General features: G+C 44.4%; 1 protein-coding gene across 1 annotated transcript in view; it reads left to right on the forward strand.

Moving 5' to 3' along the window:
* Nucleotides 1-9151: 9151 nt before the first annotated feature.
* Nucleotides 9152-22136, forward strand: part of efnb3b (ephrin-B3b) — a 72252-nt gene continuing 59267 nt past the window's right edge. The window contains exon 1 of the mRNA XM_034856549.1: nt 9152-10531. Within this exon, the coding sequence (XP_034712440.1) occupies nt 10383-10531 (149 nt within the window). The 5' untranslated portion in view covers nt 9152-10382. The remainder of the gene's footprint in view (nt 10532-22136) is intronic.

Below are 22136 nucleotides of genomic sequence, written 5' to 3' on the forward strand. Positions count from 1 at the left end.
TGTTCAGTCTAATTCGTTTTTGTCCTTTCCATTTAAGGCAGTTCAGAGTCAGATGCCCTGTAATAAATCCCCTATGAATGCAAGATGATATACTCGAGTCAAGAGGCAGCTCTCAGAAGCAAAAGGGACTTTTGGCTTTCGCTTACGAGATTGAAACTATTCATAGCATTCACCTTTCCCACACACATTCTGTATGATTACACGCGCACACTCATGTGTTTGATTGTCTGAAACCACAGGGGCACACCGAGCAGAGAGCCAAGTTGGAGAGCTGCACTGTTGTGTTGTGCAGGTTGCTTAGCAACCGTCTCCCCCTTTGGTGAGGAAAGTAGGTAGAAAGACGACAAGAAGGAAAATTGGGGCCAGAGAAAGATATTTAAAGAGAGCAAAGCCTAACAGGTGTGATAACTATTCCAGAGGTTCAGTGATTGCTACTTGTTTGTCTGATGGACTCATCTTAATCTCAACTGTACCGGGGGGGGGGTGCGGCACAAAGACTTGGTCATGTTTTCTACACCATGCCTAGTTAACAGAGCTGGGCAGTGAGCTAAAGAATCCTGTCTTGATTCAGTGATAGTCAGAGGAAACGGGATGTACGTATAGCTCAATTCAAAGTGTCAGAGCAAGGGGGCTGAATGCATACACAATAGGCTGTTATAAAGCTGCTCTAATCAAATATTATTAACAAGGGATACAATTACTATATGTAATGTGAAAGGGTGGCAGGTTGTGACAAAGTTCACATGTAGCCGCTTCCCTCATTGTTTTAGTTTTATAACCCACAACTTTTTTTCCCTCTCCCCAATCGAAGTCAGGCAAAATAAGCAATTAGTTGGTTGAGATAGTGATGCATTTAGCAGTTAAAAAGATGCTGTAATTCCTCCCTAGACTTTGTGGACAGCAAACAAAGCTAAAACAAGAGTCAATGTTGGATTGAAGTTTGGCAGATATAGTGTAAATGCAAAATGAAATGTCAAATGTATCTCCAAATGAATCCTAATGTCGCTCTGTATCTGCTGGGTCTGTGAATAGGCAGCTTTGCAAATACGTAAAACGATCCTTTTTTGACAAAAATGTCTGTCTTTTTTGCCATATCAACTTTATTAGGTCATGTCAATGCAAGGTCATGTTTAATAGGGCTCTGAAAAACCCTTTTTGCTTTTATAATTGGGTGCAAACATTTTGCTCATTTTGATGATACGTGATGTGGATGAGTAAGAAAAATGTGTGGAAAAGGTTTGTTGTCCCGATTTAAAATCTGGGCATTCATCCAGTCAGTGCTGGACAGCTGTATTCACATTCCTTGTCAAGGCTAATCTGTTCAATTTTTGGCTTTATCTTTAGTTCACTTTTATTTCTCATGCCATAACATGACAGCAACACAGCTGTTTAGCTCTGAAATGTACATCTACTCTATATTAAATAAGGCTTGTATTCTGATTGTCCAAAAATGTCCCCTGAGGTTAAAACCACAATGATAGCATAATTATGATAGATATTGATTTCAATATTGAGTGCACTGGTTTGTGGTTCCATTGTCTAATTATTTACTATAAACCAAATCCACCTTGCCATTAATGAAATTCCAGAGGTTACCCTGACCAACTGTCATTAATTTTTATAAACATGCGTCTCTATGTTTGTATGGAAAGTGCCTTGAGAAAGCCATGTCAGCCAACCCTTAGTGCTGTCACACAGATGCCAGCAAGGCCATTATCTTCATCCCTAGGTGGCTGCAGTGTAGTCTTTCCACTTGTGCAGTTAATGAGCCAATCCACATCAAGTGTTCTGTGTTCCTGTGTTCTGTGCTTCCATTTACGTCGCATCCTGAGCGAGTCTCCGTGGCCTTGCATAAGTGCCTTCCATTAGACAGGCGTGCGCACACAAACTTAAAAGTCCCAGCGCTCATCGCCAGAGTGTGCAGAATAGTAAGTAATGGGATCTTGATATTAAGAAAGACATTTGAAAACAATTATTCAAATGGCTGTTCTGCTTGTTGAATCTCTTAATCCCACGGCGAAGCACTCAAGCAAACACTCTGCAGCGTGACCCCGGCTAATTAGCATGGAGGAAAAGAGGAACACAGCTCTGAAGCCTGAGATGCTAAAATGTCTAGACCGCACTCTGGTTTGTGATGCTGCCTTTTGAAAGGAAAAGGCTTTTTAGAACATGACACGGAGGGAAAAGATTTACTGTAGCTTTTAGAGGTTGTCATACATGGCATTTCTCAAAATGTCAAAGGGACTGCTCTTATCTCCCAGAGACTTTGAATGTGTTGGGCAGGCGCTTAGCACAGGGCTTCCCTCTGACGCACACCAGTAGAGTTGTCACATCCAGTTTACTTGAGACCTAATAGCTCTTGTCCTGTATGTACATTGCCGCCGCTTTATTCGGTATATACCAAGCCTTTATATATCAAGCCTTTAGGAAACACGTAAATGAAGTGAATCCTGCAAAGAGATATGGCGGCCTAGGGCTGGGGACTATATCTACTGATATACGAGGCTAGATATTGTCTTCAATTTCGGATGTCGTATTTTGGAATACACACTACCGGTCAAAAGTTTGGGGTCACTTACAAGTTTCCATACCACTATTATAGACAGAATACCAGCTGATCTGAGTGGGTGGTTGATCTTTAATGCAATATAGACATTGCCCATTATCAGCAACCATTCATTCAATGTTTCAAAGGCCCATTCTGTTTACTAATCTGATATCATTTTAAAAAACTAACTGAGAAAACATTGGGAAACCCAAACAACAACATCGATATATTTGGTCAAAAATATAGCGAAAATATAAAAATATAAAATAAAATATTGTATTTTATTTTCTCCATATCACCCAGCTTTATCTCAGCCTGACTACGTCAGGGCTGCAGTGGGACAAGATTTGGAGCCAAGATGTAGCATTCAAAGTCCCATGGTATGAACATTTTAACTTTTTTTTAGATTATTTGGCTTTTGAGCCTTTTATTTGAAAGGACAGCGAGGTGAGAGAGGGGCAAGACATGCAGGAAATCGTCACAGGGTGAATTTGCACCCTGAACCTCCGCATAAAGGAATTAACCTCAAGATATTGTGTGCCTGCTCTACCCACTGAGCCAACCTGTTACACATGAAACTTGCACTTTATGAGTTTTTTTTTAACTTTAATATGAGTTCCTCCAGCTTGCCTATGGAGCCCCAGTGGCTAGAAATGGCGATAGGTGTGAACCTGAAAGCTCAGATGGGCCAATCTGGAATCTCTATATAAAAGCATCCATAGAGCACCATGTCATGGGACCTTTTATAACAAATTTGAATCATGAAACTCCGATAGTTTAACATTTCAGTGCCTTGTTGAATCCATGCTTCCCAGATAGGTTATGCGGGGCGCAAGAGCGGCCTCTACGTGCTACTACACAGCGGTAGCTACAAGACGTGAACTGGCCCCTGTGTACAATATTCATCCTGGTCACGGCCTACTTCCAACACAGAAAGGTGAAAGGATTATCCGCCAGCGTTGGCTTCTGAAATCCCCAGCGTGAGGCAGGTTTATAACCTGTTTGACCACATTCGGAGCAGCATGCAGTGAGGAACCCAGTTAACATTGCACTTTCATAAAGTTTAGGGACTAGGTAGAGAGAGTAGAAAAATAATGGTCACTATAGATGCAGCATCCAGACTTTTAGTTGTCTAAAGTGGTGGAAAGTAAAGTGCATCTATTCAAAGGTTGACTTATTCATACTTTGAGTATTTCCATTTCAGGGGGAAATAATGAGCTTCTTAACTGCACTGCATTTGCTTGACTGCTATTGTTACACTTTGTAGATTCACATAAACATAACATTGATTAAAATATCCTGCACTTTTATAGATCAAACCACCCAAATTGGCTTCAACTCGACCAGCTACAAAATAAATTCCCATTTTATAAAGTGGCACATCAGTAATAATATGACACTGACTGAGACATTTTGATGCCTAATGAGTGCATAATTTTGATACTTTGAGTCTATTATGCTGTTGACACTTCTGTACTTTCACTTAAGTCAAATTAGCAATGCAATTTTTCACTCTTTATTTTCCAGCGTGATGCCCGGAGGATGAATCCTGCTGACTTTGGCCATCCTTTTTCTACCCTGCATTTAAGTACAGACAGTCATGATCTCCTCAGTATGTGCTGTAGCCAGTTTTATCTTTTCATTAGGTGCCATCATCAGGTGCACCTGCACAACTAATGACGTTCCCATCACCCTCAGCTGTAGCCATTTGTGTTTTGCGCAAATTTTAGCATGCTAAAGTATGGTAACTATACTTGTTAACTGACTTGCTTGTTGACACATTAGCGTCGCCAATGTATGTTTGTATTCTGACATTAAACTCAGAGGAGCTAGCCTAGTTGTGAGCATTCCTTTAGAGTCAGGCTACATGCATTTCCTACCTGCAGATGATCAATGACTTCTTCTGTTATCACTTGTTAGGATAGCAGCTGAGTCCCAAAATAGGGAATGTAAAATTCTGACATGAAACCCCTTATTGTTCACAGTCGAATGTAATTGTCACGCAGCCCCATTTCCTGCTTATTATAGGCGGACCAGTCTGAAGTTCAGATGACTTGAGGTTTTCCTTAAAAAGCCAGAATCTGCAGGGATATTTTTACAAGTCCCAAGCAACTCATTTCATCAGCCGCCAAAATAGCCACGATCCTATGAACACATCCCATTTCCATTCCAAAAGGCGGCGGCAGTGATTGACGCGTCCTTGTTCTCTGCTTTACATTAGATGGTAAAAATAATTGGAACCTGTATTTGCTGCACATGCTCTGAAGCCAGGGAAAAGCACAGAACCATGAGGTTTTGTTTCACTCCGGAGTCTTATTCCCCCCCCCCTTTATTCACTCCAGATGTGGAGACATGCACACATAGATATATATCAGAAATGATTAATACAGAGGAAAGATATGTCATATCATCATATTCTACTTCTGCTGACGGGTACAAAGGAGCAGCTCTGCACTGGCATTTCTCTAACGGATGTGTAACCCTTATACATATAGAATATTAACTTTAAGGCATATACTCACATGTGTGCTTCCATCCTTCACCTCATCCTCTCATCCTTTCCTCCACACATTCCCTTTGGCCATCGGTGTAACTAGTTATCACGGGGGTGAGCCTATTGAAGTACACTAAGCATCCAGCATCCCGGCCGGCCCTGACAGATTGGATGTGATCTTGGCGGTTTAGCGGGGTGTGTGATGCCCGTGGAGAATAAGTGCTTGTGTAATTGCACTCTGGGGAAAGATCGAGCAGTAGGGCCTAAATTCGTTCTTCTACCTGCCCTCAGGTTGCATGGACAACTCTTGTCCCAGCGCCTGTCCATTCTTTACACCCTTCCATAACCTCCCTCCCTCCCTCATTCCCCTCTCCACAGCGGCTGCAGGGGGAGGTTTATGGAGGAGCTGGCGGTTGAGAAGGTTGGAGGCAGAGTGGTGTCAGGGGGAGCAGGTGGAGCAGTGGGCCGGGTCAGAAGAGCCCTGCTCGGGGCCGAGGAGACAGATGGAGGAGGAGATTAGGAGGAGCTAGGAGGCGTACTGTTGATAAAATGAAAAGGGAGGCAGAAGAGGCGAAGACACGCAGAGGATATGAAAGCCAAAGCCCAAGTGTGGAAAGAATTGTGTGCGAGTGTGTTCCTGCATCAAATGTCTACAGTGTGCAGAGCCTTCACCTCATAAGGGGTTACATCAGAGTTAAGATTAAGGGATTCAAATTAGTATACTGGGTTGAGTCAAGTCTGTGATTTTAATACTGGCCATTTAGTTGTTGTTTTCACTCCCGGGACATGAGGTGAATACAGTTGACTGCAATTACTGTTAATGATGGCAGGACTAAAGATCTGTGCTGTGTCCAAATTCCATACATGCCGCAGACCTGGAGGTTGGGACCACTTAAGATAAATCGAACAGGACGGAAGAAAAAGAATATCCGGCTAATTCAATTCTGATTATTTGTTCAATTTTCATGACTCTAATATTTTCTTTCTTGTGAAATATTGGAACAAACAGATGTTTAGAGGGTTTAATGCTCCCAACTCAAGATACTGTGTTTTCAACCCGTAAGTGAGGTTGCAGGGATGGTTGCCAGTCCAAAAGGTTGGTGAGTGGAATGCACATGACCTACTATGAGTCACAATGTCACTAAACTGAGCTGCACTCTTCTAAATCAATTTATTTTTCTCAGTAGCTGAAGGAAGGTTGAGATGAAGAGATCAAGTACAGACGACTTCTGGCCAGTGACTATGGAGAAACACATTCAATTGCACCTGCCACCCACGAAATGTAATCTTGCAGTGTGCAGCTGAGATTTGAGGTTCGTATGCACAAGTCACTTTGCATGATCCAGGGGTGATCCGCATATCACATGCTGCACAACCCTTCACTCACAATCCCCTTACCCTCCCCTCTTTCTGTGTCACAGGAAGTGTGTGTGTGTGTGTGTGTGTGCGTGCGCATGCTCTCAGCAGGGACAGAAAGATGCTAAAGGATAAAGACGTGCAGCTGAGATCTATAAACTTACCTGCCGAGGGTGTCATGCTATGACACAAACACACACAGACACACACACACAGACACACACACACGGACTTCTGTACCACCCTTGGTTTAAATTTCACTCCCACCAGGGTGCATGTTTTCCTGTCTGAGGTCTTTGTAATGCCGCCACCATGGGTGTCTGTGTGTTTGCGTCTATCCTTAACCTTAATCTCTGCCACCAGATGCATAATGTTAACCATGCACTTACAGTAATTGCTTATGTTTGCATCTATACATGCTGTGTGCCAGTGATGCTTGCTTTTGTGTGAATGTGTGCATGCATGTGTGTATTCATGTTACATTATGTGTGTGTGATGAGGTCTGGCAGCTGGAGCAGACTGTAGCCGGAGTCACCGGGGAGAGGATGCACTTATGAAGAAGAGTTGAAGGTTGGTGCAGTAAATGAGGTCAGCATGGATAAATAAGCATGCAACACTAATACACACTGACATGCCAGCTACGGCTGTATATTAAGCATACAAATAAATCACATTGTCCAACTCCTTCTTCCTGCACACATATCACCCCACAAAGTACATTCAGTTATTCAGCACCATGACAGATCTGATGTAGGTGGTATCTTATAGCTGCGCAGTTTGTCTTTTTTTTTCTTTCTTTTTTTAAAGCTGAATCATCTTCCACACATGCACACAAATGTGAGCGAGAGCCACAAACCAGCCAGTTTTCCCACACAGATAGACTCCCAGACAGAGCAGGACGTTTGTTTTTCTTGCCAGCTCCGCCTCTGATCTACTGTTGTCTCGAAACCAGTCGGTCTTCCTGCACTACATTTAGCACCGTCATCTGCCCTGCCAAGGTTTTGGGAGGTCAGCGCAACAGAAACGCCTCCATCTCTGCTCTCTCTGACCATCCCTATAAAATCTCCTCGCCGTATTTGTTTCTTGTTTGGATCTCATGACCTGCAATTACAATTCTTGTTGAAAACATGCAGTAATTTAGCACTGCAGAGGAAATGCCTGCACTTTAGTCGTCTTACTTGCAGATAATGCTTCAGCCTGCAGACCCCGGTTTAAGCCTGTGTAAGATCACACATCTGTTCTGCTGATGTGCCCTTGAGCAAGACACTAATGCTTTGCCATCTTCAGGTCTTTTGCTCTTGTAGACCTGCCCTTCCCATATGATCTCCTCTAGCGCTGTCTCAGAAAAACAATCAGATAGTGTTAGTAAAAACTCACAGAAATTAGCATTTTTATTCAATTTTGTAGGTTTTTTTTTTTGAAGAAAAGAAGCTAAATGCACCTTAAGATTCTTAAAGGGAAACTCCAACAATTTAGCATTGTACTTCCATATATTTGGTACAGATAAAAAAAAAGTCAAAATCAGAAAAGCAGTTTAAGGCCCAGATGCATGTCATATTTTAAATGTATTAAGAACGTTCCCCTCAGAGCCATACAAGACATTATGCAACAAGCTGAGTAGTACTTGACGAGTAAACTGGTGGAGTACTCAGTTAGGTCAACATCTGTGTGACACATTTGTTCTTTGGTAAAAGATGACTGGAAGTGGTGGATGGATAGAGAGTGTGTACAACTCTAAAGTAAAGGAAATGGTACAGTGCAGTTAGGTTTATGCACTGTGTACCACATGGGGGCAGTACAGCCTCAGTTTTGACAGTCCTCTATTTTGTGTGTGTGTGTGTGTGTGTGTGTGTGTGTGTGTGAACAGTGTATAAGTAAATCAGTGTCAGTGTTCTTGGCGACCGGGGGGCCTCAGTGTAAACAGTGGTGTGTGTGGCCCTCAGTGGGGCCTGTCACCTGGCTCGTCCTGTACCTCATCATGCAGAACGGCCCCACTTTGAAGTGTTGTTGCTGGATGTTGGGACTCTTCCCCTGCTGTCAACTGGAAGATGGAGAGAGAAAGAGGAGAGATTCTCTCTCACAACCACACACACACACACACACACACACAAGGGGGAGGGAGGATTATTTTTGTTTAGACTGGGCTGCAGACTTGACTATGAGGTGAATCCAGTCCAGTGATCATGCGTGACATCATGCTTTTCAAGAAAGTGTTTTTTCTCCCTGACACGGTTAGCAATGTTTGCCAAAGAATATACAAGGCGCTCACAGTGTGTTCTATTTGGGAAATGCTGTCATAATATTCATTGAATGCATCTATAATGAGCTCATACTTTAGCCTACCTTGAGGCATATTTCATTTTTAATAAACCTTGAAGTCTTCTATAGGGACCTATAGCTTTGCTGTGCCTTTAGTGTAATGTCCTCAAATCCCAGCTGGATTATTTTAATACGATCCTGTCGCCGTGCCACCTGTGATGCCAAGTTGCCAACTAAACGCATTGAGGGCGCTCTTGCTCTTCTATGAAGGCGCTGAGCAAAGGTGGTGGGGTGGGGTGGGGGGGGGGGGTTCGCACGTTGGTGAGCGTCTGGAGATTGGTGGAGAGGGGGTTGGTGGGGGGGTCTTCAGCGTCTGCAAGGAGGCAGAATAGAGCGCCAAGGAGTCCAGAGGTCCGAGTCGGGGGGCCCCTGAAACTCAAAGAGGAGGTGCTGAAAGGGACTCGATACCGCCCCCAACCGGAAAGATTGGAAGATTTGCGCTCCGTCAGTGCGCCCTGCCTGCCAGTCGGAGGATGGGGATTTTTTTCCCCCATTCAACCACGTCCCCTTTTTCCCTCCTCCTCCTTTCAAACAAGCCCGTCGGTCTGTCAATGTGATGCGAGCATTAGGCCGAGTCACACAGTGGGATTCTGAGGCAGAGAGACGGATGAGATAACGAATGTGGCGTTTTCCTCCGGCCGAGAAGCGAATCCAAATGATGCGCTACATCAGACAGGCGTCAATTTCCAACCGGGACTGATGCTCCCAACTCTCATCTTATCCTTTTTTTTTTTAAATCACTTTACAAGTTTCGCGTTGGTCTTTTGCGCCATTCTGAGAGTGGGGATGCTTTTCTAGCTCTTTGGGTCGCTTCTCTCAGTTTTCTTGTTGATTGTTTGACTCATCGATTTGGATTTCGTTTTAATTTCCGACGAATCTGTTACTGAAGGATTTACAACCCGTGCTGAACCTGTGTGTTTCACAGAGAGGAGAATACGGATTGCAATGCGCATGGACTAAAGCCCACCGAGCATCAACATGTCTTTATGAGGATGGAGCCGTGGACACGAGTGGCATCTTTCCCGTTTTAGACGCTTTACCCTGACAGTTTTTGGTCCGTGATCGGCTGTTTTCCTTCTAACAGACTGACAACATTTCTTTTTTAGTCCATCCTGACATGTTGGAAGGCAGATCTTTCGAGAAAATAAGGTAATGGGAGAGAAATCACACAGAGTCGGCACAGAGAACAAGGGAACATTGTTCGGGGAAAGACAATTAGGGCGCACCGAAAGGCAACAGAAATAGCTCTTGGGTGGCGATACATTTCCCAAAAATCGATTCAGTGGAGTTATAGGCCTATTTGAGCAGAGGAGCACGGCTTTGGAAACAAGGAGGACTAATGACAAATTAATGGGAAAGTCATGGGATTGGCACTGAAATAGTAACGGCCGTGGACGCGCAGTAAACCCGTTGTTTTTTGGAGATCCAGACGCACGGATTGAACAAGTCTCTCCTGCACGTTTCAGAGTCTGCTTTTGGTTTGATTCGGTTCATTTTTGAAGAATTGTGGATCCATGAGGTTATACACAGCGGGCTTTCACTCCACACTTTGACTGCCTCTACCTATAGCCTGGTCGGCTGGAGTCGCACATCCATTGTTTTGAGAAGCTCATCGCCACAAGCTTTGAAAGTATTGGCCGTTTCTTTTCTTTTTCTTTTTTTTAAATGTGGCTGCATATGCTGGGAGTCAGGGTTGAAATGGCGTGTCGAGGAAGTGGGATTGGATTGTGGATCCTGCTGATATTCTTACTGGATTTACTGGGGACGGCGGCCAGCAACATGGAGCCTATCTACTGGAATTCTCTGAACGAAAGGTAGGAGCATGCAGTCCTCCCAGGCAGGCAGACCTCAGCATTGCACAGCTCGCTTAATTGCAGGTTTGAACTTGAAGTTTCCAGCCCACGATAGAGAGAAAAAAAGAAAGAATAATTGCTTTAATTTCATGTTGGAAGTGTGACAGGCTGAGAAGAGGGGATTTAGAAAACATGTAATGAATGCGAGTAACTCTAAGTGCACCTCTAAGTGCCTGGTAATGCAACAAGGCACAGGCTACTCAAAACACCAGGAAGTTCCACAAGGGAATTTATTACATTGCCAATTTATTGCACTTTCTTTCCCGAAGAACTTTTATCATATCAGATCATAGTTATTGTTTGCAGTACATGGGTTCAATAGAAACGGTTTAGTTGGATAAATACATGCATTGACTATTGTGGCTAACCCAGCTGATGTTGTTCTTATTGGTAAAGTCCCTGGGAGCTGCAGGCAGTGTGTCGCATAATAAAGACGTGTGCGTGTGCGTGCGTGGTGCTGTAATTGCTGTTGGTGGATGACCGTTGACTGGAGTGCAGGCCCCGGCCCGCAGGCCTCTCTCACAGCCTGCGTGCTCGCTCGGCCACGCTCATTTGCATTTTTTCTTCTTCTTCTTTCCTCTGGAGAAGGTGTCAGGCATTAGCGGAGGAAATGTCATTTTAAACACCTCTCGGCCGTCCGGCCTTAACGACCGACACCACTTTTCTCACACCTCTGTCAATTTCCCAGTGTCTGAATAGAGCCTGGTGCGAGACAGAGAGAGAGGGGGGGGGGCTGAGAATAACAAGTCGGCTTGTATGGAGGTGATGGAGGGATTTTAGTGACACCAGGTATGTGTGGGGGACAGGAAATATGATACTTAATATCTTTCATCTTAATAGTCAGGGAAGCCACCAAACTATAAGCTTCAAGGTAACACTGGAGCTCCCATTTCTGTCACGTCGGCCTACATGTCTGACTTTATAATGCAAAAAAACACTACAAAAGCAAATTGAGACTCCCTTAGGATTACCTTGCCATGCCTTGCTCACGCCCATGCCAGGGGCTTTTAAAAAAAAAAGAGTCTAACAGGTTTTTAATGCGTCCCCATGTGCTGTAGGCTACGGCCTGCCCGGTTCCTCCCCTCTCCACAGATGTGATTGTACATGGGCCCCCGCTGTGGAGCCAGGCATGAAGCCCTTAATGAGGCCTTTTTGTCAGCAGTGGGTGGATTCACCCAACAGGGAGTAGAGTTGGACACGGGAGGGTGATTTCCACTGAGAAGCTAACAGCTCGGGCGTTTGAGGCCTTTACAGGTGATTCCTCGCTATTGTCTCCCTCCTAATGGAGTTTAGTGTTAGGTGGGTGTCAAGGCTTAGTGAATGGGCCAGGCCGGCTGGCAATTAGAGGGGTGGTGGCTTTGATGCCAGACTCCATAGTCATTTTCCACAGATTTGCTCACTCATATATTGAAAATACAAAGCCTATTGTATACTATGAAGCTTATTCAAGAAGCTTACTATTCATAGTTAATCAGCTTAGTCATTCCTCCAGTTTATTTTCTTGGCTCTTTTACACACTTCCATGTATTTGGTTCTCCTCGGTCTCTGCATGACGGGAGGAGTACTTTAGTTTCAGCTGCCTCGGGGCAGAATAGGTTTTGGCCCTGGGCTAACATGTGAGAGTCGCTGCTTTTCCAAATAGTGTGCATCTTCCAAAGACAGAGTCCTGAGCCCACACACATCTGGTTTGTACTTCTGAAATGAGGCGCAAAGTGAGCAGAAGCAGTAGTCTGTATCAATCAGGTGCAGGAGCACATGTATGGTTCACATCTTGTCTGTGTAGCAAATGGACTGTCACGTTGTTAACCCCCAGACCTCTTGCTGGATCTTCTGCTTTGAAGTCTAGAGCGTCCACCTGCAGCTTCACTCCACCTCTCTTCCCATCTTTTTTCCGTCTATGTGAGCAACCTCCAGCTCTTTCTCTTTCTCTCCTTTGCTTTCTTTCCATGCCTTTTTACCTCTTATATTTTTCGTCCTCTCGTGATGCCTTTAGTTCAATGTTCTCCTTCTCTCTCGGCTTCCTCCACCATCTCTGTTCTTCTCTCTATCTCGCCCTTTTTTCCTCCTGTCACTTCCCGTCTGTCTCTACCTCGCTCCGTCAATCCCCCCCCCTCCGGGGCAGTGACCAGACGTAGCAAATTGGAAACATGTGTCACATCCAGCGACTAATTATAGCGCTACAGCAGCTCCTGATGTGATGCAAGGGCTGTGAGTGACAGAGGTGAAGAGGAGAAGGAGGCACCTATGGGTGTAGTGGAGGGTCTTCATGCCTTGGACTCCACTACCTGATTAAATCCTGGAACACTTCATAAGTAGTAGGGCAGGAGTCATATGCGTTGGCTCCGCTTCAATTCGAGTCTTTTGCTAGACGTGGGTGCAGATTCCATTTATATTGCAATTTTGATTTTCTTCATCAACAAATACAAAAATGTATAATACACTTCTAGAGACAATATATCATGAGACATTTCTAAATACTAAATGTTTTCTAGGAAGAATGCACATCACATGTCAGTCTGACATTTATTTCATTTGTAAAGTGGTACAGATATGAATGTATATACAGTATGTCACCATCGGCCGTGTACGAACAGGAAATATTTAAGTGATAAAAATCATTGCAAAAAATCCCGATAAATATAATTTTCGTCGCTGACGTGAGTTACAGTAAAGTATGAGACTGCTTTTGGCCATCAAGTGCTACATCCACCCGGTTATTGACCGCTCCATCAGCTGGAAAGATAAGAGACAGAGGTGTGCAGGGAGGAATACATCCAGAGGCAGGTGCCAGGAGGTGAATGAGAAACAGAAGGGGTGGTAGAGAGAGAGCAGAGGGGGGTAGACAGTCCTAACCCTAAGTAAATCAATATCAGTTAAGTCTCAAGTGCCAATACAGGTTCTGCTTGAGGAAGAGAGAACTGAACCCGAATGATCACCTTGGGAAGAGCTACCCCCCCCCCCCCCACAGACATACATTATCTTTTGCTCAGCATCTCCTATTATCGGCCTTACACGGCCGCCCTAATGAAAGATCGAATCTTACATTACAGCTCAGGAGTTGGGGGGGGGGAGGGGTCACACACACACACACACACACACAAACACACACACACACAAACACAAAAAGACTGGTGGACACACATAGAAAGTGAATTCAAGTAGAGTGAATGTTGGCTTTGGTCAGTGCTCTGATCACAGCATATGGAGTTGTGTAGTTTTTGGCCCTTTTGCAAGTTTGATTTCACTGTCTGTTCTCAAGGCCAAAACCTCCCTCCAGCTTCACTCACAGTTTCTCTCTTCCTCTTTTTTTTCCTCTCCTCTCTTTCCATACTTTAGTAAACGGCTGTAGATTATTGTAAACGGCTGCTGAGGGTGGGCGTCTCCTTGCTCGGCGCTTGCGGTGACTTGTAATACAACTATTCCCCCTAAGATCCACATTAAAATTTAATCCCCCCCTTTTCCCGTTCCTCAATAATTCATTAATCGCCGGCTAATTGGCGCCGGATAAAAGACTAGCTAACTGGGCTAAGTGTTTCAACTCCAAAAAGAAAAAACAGACTCCCCCCAAAAAAAGAAAAAAAACTCACTGGAAATCTTCTCGGCGAGGGAGAGGGGAATGAGTGTTAGTGGGTCAAACAGGGTGTCCTATCAAAGAAGCAGCATTCCACCAGTTTATCGATTGTTTGTGTGTTTGACACGCCACACCCGGTTTCACCCAGAATAAAAACCCACCTGTAATTTTCCCCTTCATGAATAATGCATGCATGCACCGAGGCTTTTCTGGGCCGTGTGGATAAGTAAGCATGAGCCTGGTAAGCCTACACGCATCCTTAGGCTAAATGATTAGAGAAAATCCACTGGGTAGTTTTTTAATGTAATTTAGGAGCGAGGAGGTGTAAAAACAAGAGAAGAAATGTAGAGAAGAAGAATATAAGAATATAAGATATATTGTTTGAGCTGCCTGTTAACAAAGCAAGCATGCATCGCCCGGTCCCCCCTTCTCCCTCACTCCCTTTCTCCACCTACCTCCCTCTCCCTTGATGAAAAAGAAGAGTGGGTAAGTTTACGAGCTGAGAGCAACAGGAGCTGTGAAAAGAGCTTTCAGCTGATGTGGCAGAATGGAAAGGCCAGGGAATGGAGAAGGAGAATGCAGCCAATCCGGCCCGAGGCCGGAATTTCTTTTCATTTTTTCATTCCGTTTCTTTGGGCATTGCAAGCAGGCAGATGTGCACACATGTATGCAGAAAATACAGACACAAGAAGAGACGGATCTATTGCAGTCGAATGTTCTCTCAACAGACGCCTGCACACATACACACACACACACACACACACACACACACACACATATAAAAGACACTCAGGGGGCTCGACCTCCCCTCCCATCTATGTCGAACATATGTAAAGAGTGTGTGGTCCTAATGTATCTCCTTTGTCGCATGTGCAAGTGAGCGTTTAACACACGGTAAACACAGGAGGGCAGATGTGCGTGCACACACATATTTTGTAAAACACAAACACACAGGAGAGGTGAGGAAATTGGCAGGCGTCACAGATTGTTGTTCCACTCGGAATTCATTCATTATTTTATCACTCGATTATAAGTTTATTTGGCAGGGGCAGTGCACATTCACAACATAACAGCTATAAAGCGGTGTTGTAAATATGCTGGGGTTAGCTAAAGAACTAATTTACTTTCCTAGTCCCCAGGGCTTTAGAAGTAACTTTGGGATTTTGGTAATTGTTAAAAGTGCTGATGATTAGGATGAAGGAGATTAAAAGCGTGCTGCTGGCTGAACTAGTTCAGAACGTTGGAACCCATGCAGGAACAAGCAACTTTCTTCCCTGGAAACATGCACACAAATGTGCACACAATCGCAGCGGTTGTAGTGGTAACAGTAATCCAGGCCCCGGGTCTAAAGAGGTCACATGTGTCCCAGCATCACTGGGCAGATTGCCCTGGGTGGCTGAACCCAGGGCCCCTTAGCAAAGCCAGACAGCACACACACACACACACACTCACACACACGCACACATGTTGGCCTTTCATTAGCTTGCTTCACAGCACACCCTGCCTAAGCAAGATCATCGAATCCTCCTGGGAGCATTTGGACTTGTGTGTGTGTCTGTGTGTTTGTGTACATTACAGGCCAGACGGGTGTGCAATGTAGCGGCAACCTCCGACACACTGCTCATCACCTTCTCTCTCTTTTCTGTTGCTCACGTTCCAGTCTCGTAGTTCCAGCCCTCTCTTCTTCCTCCTCTCCTGCCATCCCTCTCTCCCCCCCTCCTTACTCTTCAGCTTTGTTTATGCTCAGTATCACGAGGCTCCCAGCTCTACTGCTGCCCTGCACATCTTCACAACATTGGGCTGGGCTCGCTTGCAGGATAGCAGTTGGAGGGAGTTGATATTGTTGTCAGTGTGTGTGTGTGTGTGTATTCTGGTTGAAACAGAGGATGTGCTGGTATGTGTGTGTTTGTGCCATGAATACTAAATTGTGTGTTAGCAGGATCTCCGAGCTCTAAGCTGTTCCGATGCATGCCATGTGCACTTGCACTGGTTTTGTCTGTAATTGAGTCGTAAAGCCTTTTTTGCTGGCCGAATTCTGCCACTGTAATAAAAAAAATTCCAATAAAAATTCAACTTGTTTTAAGTTTTTTCCCCAATTAAAGTTGAAAAAATCTTGATTCCAGTGCAGCAACCCGCATTATCCACACTTTTCACACCTGCTCTCCCCTAAATCAACAAGGTGGAGTCCTCTTTTGCATTGCCCTACGCATGGGGATGCAGAAGTTGTGAAATGCAAAACAAAAGACAAATGTTTTGTCCTTATCTCTCCGAGTCAAGTCTTTTAGCAGCCAGAGTTTATTCCAGTTTTCAGCCCTGTCACTTTCACCAGCACTCAAACTCCATCACTCTCCTTTAGCCGTCTTGCCAGTGGACGTCACCACAGCGCTTTGTTTGGACGCCGGCCCAAAATGGTTTTGCAACTGAATGTTAAAGAGAGAGAGAGATCGTTTCTACACAAGAGAAACTAACGAGCGGGTTTGCTGTCGGGACAGCTGTGCCTTGTCACAGCTGAAGGTTTTGGCGGACATCTTCGACCGATATGAGCCATAAGGCAGTAAAGAGGAGTGGGTGTTGTCAGGGTGAGATGAGGGAAAGATAGAAGAGACAAGGGTCAGAGGAAGAAACAAAAAGCATGAACGCCAAAGTGGGGAGGCGAGTTAGGAGAGAGAGATGGATGGTTGGGGAGCGCGGGCCGGGTTTGACAGTGGTGCAGGCTTGATGGGACACAGCCCAGACAGGGAGAGTGACTGATGATCTATAGGTCACCACCACGACTAGCTGCTTCCTGCTCGCATACAAGCAGGACGGCCCCTCATTCCTCATTGCTGACACGTCCCATAATATTTATCCCTGTGTAGTCCAGCTTGAAACCTGGTAAGCTTTAAGGGAATTCATTGAGTTTTGGGGCAGAATGAGCTCTTTGATCAACTTAGCGTGGAGCGATTAAGAGACTGGCAGCTGTTTCCCCTCTCTGTATTTACTACAGTTCACGTGATGAGCTGAGATGCTGTGAACACACGTTGTGCTTCACATGCAGTTTGCAGTACTAACAGAGGCAGAAATAATGCCAAATGCCTCGTAGCAGAGCATTGTTTTAATGGACTTAATTTGCCAAAAGCTGAATCAATTCCCCTTTTTAAAAGCTAGCTGCATTGTTCCACTGTGTAATCAATATTTAAAATTGATTGCACTTCAGATGAAGTGTTGAAATTTCCATTTATTTCATATGTGTTGTGTGTAGGCAAATAAAATGGGATAATACAGTGCAATGCAAAACACCCGTGTAGTTCTCAGATAGTATAAGTGTCTTATTCAGAAGTCATGTTTTATTTCAGTCTATTGAGGCTACAGTCAAATGGTGTCTCTGCCTCGGTTTTGATGGATTTCAGCCTGTGTGACTGTCAGTAAGTCGGAGTCCTCACTTTTTGATTCTGCTAAACTTGACGTTTGCCGAGATGCTTTCCTTTTTAATTCTACTCAATTGTAGCTGAGGTGGAACACAATCTCACAAAGTCACGTCGGGAATAAGAAAAAATACATCAGCAAACGACGAAATGGACCTAGAAATGCGAGGCACACAGATGGTAGCTGCTTTTGGAAGTGATGGAAGTGGATACAGCCAGGTGGTGTTTGCCTTTTAAATATCTTATCTTACATTTATATTTTTGGCATTAGGAGATGTTATTCAGAGATTTGCAGAAACTCACAGAGTAAAAGTAAGCATAGATGAATCACTCTGCCTGCAAGGAGCCTGCTAACAAAGTAGAGCAACTAGTCACTGCTCGACTACAAAAACAATACATGGATTTTTATTTGTGTCGGGGGTGGTTGGAGGGGGTGTGGATCCTCTGGCTGTTGCAGTGGATGTTTGGTCTCCTGTGTGGGAGATGTGGAGACCTGTTACTCCAAAGCATCTTAGCCTTAAGATAATCTTAACCCATTGACTTACAATGGGTCAGAGATGATCCTCATGTTAACAGGCTTTGGTAGGGAACCTAGTCCTGCTCTGCTCCTGCTGCTTTAATGGCCAATCATCTTGAAACTTGGCACACTAATAAATAAACACAGTTATTACCCCATATGAGCACAGGCCTACTTCTCTACCTCAGATCTTTTGTAATATTTTCCAATACTAACGCCCAGCACCTTTATTGTTTTCCCAGGCTGCGTGCGTGCATGTGTGTGTGTGTGTGTGTGTGTCTGAGCGCATGCGTGTACATGTGAACATAAGCATAGTTCTAATTAGGAGGTAAAGACCGTACAGTGAGCGTAGTCCATCTGGCTTTGGCATTAGCCCATGGTTGTCAGAGTCTGTGGGGAAACTGACCTTGGCTAGCCGCGCAGGGGAAAATCAAAATCATGCTCCATTTCCTGGGTTCTGCATTGGACATAACTTAAGTAGGATTGACATTAACAATGCACGATTAAGATGGAAATGTAAGATTATGATGAATTCTTTTGGATGTAAAAGGTTTGGGCTTCATGTGGGGTAGCTTAACGGTCACTGGAAGTCGTCAGTGTATCTCAGTGTGTAGAGATCCCATTCAGATATGGAAAGAAGCACGTGTTTCTGTTTAAAATGCTTTTGCGATTTGAAAACGTCTTACTTGTGGTTGAGCACTGGAGACTTCTGTCTAAAGGTTTCCTGCTGGTATGTTTCACTGATCTCGGGAAGAGAACAGAAACAGGGAAAAGCAACAATGGTACATCTCTTAAAGGAACAGTTTAGCATTTAGGGTCATTTGCTTATTAAGAGGCCAAGTCCCTCCCTTTCGTCCTTCCCCCATGGGATCTGTTTTCAGAAGGAATATGGTAGTTAACGACAAGAGACAAATATACATTTTTAATATAACTTTATTTTTGTTTTGGTGGTAGACCAAGAGACAAATAATATTTTGATCCTGTTTGATCACGATTTACACGTGTTTGTTAATTTAAAAAAGAATTTTGCAACATCACCAACACCAACATGGCTGTTGCCTTGGCACATTTCTCTTTGTTTTTTCAGAACAATGGGAAAAAATATTAAGAGACGTAATAATCCCTACGTCTGGCCATTAGAAGAGAACAAGCGGGACCTGTTGCTCGTTGCTGTGTGTACATCCTGGTAGGAAACACAGGCATCGTAGCCTCAGCCAGAGCCACTCTCTTAACTTGCAAAATGATCTTTTAAAAAGACAAACATTATACATGTAGTTCACGGACCAAATCAAATGGGATCAAAAATTACTGCGCGCATATTCTTTTCCAAATAGGAGTGGGGGTGTTCCACCTAAAGGGTAGGGACTTTTTCTCTCTATTTGCTTTCTTGCCGAGAGATCAATGTCTTTGCGTCAAGTATGGAGCTGGAACCAGGAGGCAATTATCTTAGCTTAGCATAAAGACTGGACACAGGGGGAAACATTGAGCCTGACTGTCTTTGAAATTTAAAAATCCATCTACCGGCACCCCTAAACCTCAGTAATTAACACATTCTCTGTTTGTTTTAACCAGACAGCAATGCAAAAATGACAATTTGTTTGATTCTTTATTAAATATTTATTATAGCATGCTCTACTTACATCCACTTATATATCTTTATTGTTAATGTCCTGTATAGTCTCACTTTGGTAACAGTTGGTTTACATTGTTCTCTTTGGACCGAGAATATTCTGCCTCCCGGGTTCCTGAACTCTCTCAAACCTGAATTGCATAAACTCCAAAATGCATGGTTGTCAAACAAAAACAAGCCCGCTCCTCTTACTTCCTAAAACGCGGACATTTGGCCGATAAAAGTATTTTAACCTGAAGCAATGATTTAAGGCCGAGCATGAAAGTAGACTAGCTTACTGCCTCCAAATGGTTGTTTCTCTGCAGTATGTATGTAGTGCAGCGCCGTGCTTTGTTGTCTAGGACAAGTCATTCTAACAAGAACCATCTTGTATAGAAAAAGCGGTAAAGAGGATTTTTTGTTGCCCGTCCTCATGCCATCATCTGATACCCCGGCAATGGCTGTAATACACCACTCAGTGTGCGCATGAAGCAGACAGAGCTGCTTTTTAGCAGTTTCCCCCTCCTTTCTTTCTTTCTTTCTTTCTTTCTCTCTCTCTCTTGCCTTTTGTCCTCATGTCTTGCAGCCAGCGTTAACACACACCAGCATTCGTATTCACTGGCAGGCATGCATGCACACAGTGGAGGGCTTGTATATACACACTCACACATCCTCATGCATGCACAGATGAAAAATGTTATTGCTCTGTGTTGGAAAAAGTCCAAGTGGAGGGGTTGAGTTTCTTCAGGGGTACACCCCCACCCTCTCTCCGTAGAATGTCCCTCACTTCTTCCTTCTACTCCTCCTTTTCTACTCTCTCACTTTCCCTCCTTCACTTCACCCTCCTCCCTCTGCTCCCTGTGAACAAAAGACCCCCCCTTCTCCAGCGCTTCCACTGAAAGCCCTCACACACACTCTGCTCTGCGGCTTCACACTCTCCCACACGCACTCTTTCCCCTCTCGTCGTCTGTCAAACCAGTCCACTTCTCCGCACTAATCCACCCTTCATTTCTTTTGTCTTTTCTTTCACTTTCCCTCTTGCTGGCAGCCTCACCACCACCACCAATGTACATTTCCCTCTCTGCATATCCAAGCCGTTATCATGTTACAGCTAGTTGGCAGACAGTGAAATGTATTCCCTTCTTTTTTATTTTTTGAAATTGCTTTCATCTTTTCCTTTTTTGTCTCTCTTCTTCTTGGTGGGTGGTTTTTGATGTGTAGTCTCTGTTTCTTCTCATTGGCTCGTCACTGTTGAGCAGTAAATAGGTCCTCTGTAGTGAAGACAGGATGAATAATCATGATTGCCTATCACTACGGTGTCAAAGTCATTTGGGAGGGACTGTGAGCCAGCACTCGGCCTGCGGAGACACACACACACGCATGCAAGAGCAGATGTACCACTCCCTCAAAATTCTCTGTAAATCAGGAAGCCATTCCCTCATTAGCTATCCTGTCCTCTAACCTCCCTTCCAAAAATCTCTCTGTCTCCCTTATTCTTTATCATTCTTGCTCTCCATTGGAGTGCAGCTGTGTTGCAGGTCCCGAGCCACAGGAGGGGAGGGGAAAAACAGATGGAGCACCTTCCTTTCTTCCTTTCTTTCTTCCCTCTCTCCCTACATCCCTACAAAGACCATCAAGCCAGAAGAATGCTGGTGCGCGGAAGGGGGGGGGGGGGGGGGGGGGGGGGGGGGGAGAGAGATGGGACAAAAGCCTTCTTTTTTGACAGTCCCTCTCTTGTGTTCTTTGGTTTTCAGTTGATGGATGGATGGCACAACTGTGGGTCACTCTGTACTCCTGTACCTTGTGCATGGATGTGTGTGTGCATGCAAATGTGATGCTTATTTCCATTATGTGGCACTGATAACTCTCTGGCTGTGTGGTGTTGGGTTTTTGAAAAACCATGTGCGTCCTTGCAAGCTAGCACACACAGCTGCTGTGGGGTTTGTATTCGGTTCCCCATTTTGTGTGTTTCAGTAAAGCTACTGGTCCCAGTTAGGCCAAGCCCATCTGCAGCCTCAGTCCTGGGTGGCCGTTGTTTATGTGTGTGGCGTGTGTGTGCACAGCTGAGCACTGCAACACGTCCAATGTCTGACGTGTGTACTCTGGTTTTACAGTTATTATCTGATTGCTCAAAGCCTTAACATAGCTGCTTCTGAGAAGCTACACCAAGCCGCTATTGCACTTAAGTGCTGTAATTCAACTGTAATTTTTTTATATTATCTCCTTTTTAATCAAAACCTTTGCTTTCTCCTTATGTTTCCTCTTAAATGTAATCACTCCTGTGATGGGCGAGCTAACTCTATTATGGTGGTACTTAGCTGGAACAAAAGAATTCACTCAAGGTCTTGTTTAAGTGCTTTGGTAGCCTCATGATGCCCTCGCATGCTGAATAGTGTGTGTGTGTGTGTGTGTGTGTGTGTGTGTGTGTGTGTGTGTGTGTGTGTGTGTGTGTGTGTGTGTGTGTG

The sequence above is a fragment of the Etheostoma cragini genome, chromosome 19, assembly GCF_013103735.1.
Source record: "Etheostoma cragini isolate CJK2018 chromosome 19, CSU_Ecrag_1.0, whole genome shotgun sequence".
In the NCBI taxonomy this organism is placed as follows: Eukaryota; Metazoa; Chordata; class Actinopteri; order Perciformes; family Percidae; genus Etheostoma; species Etheostoma cragini.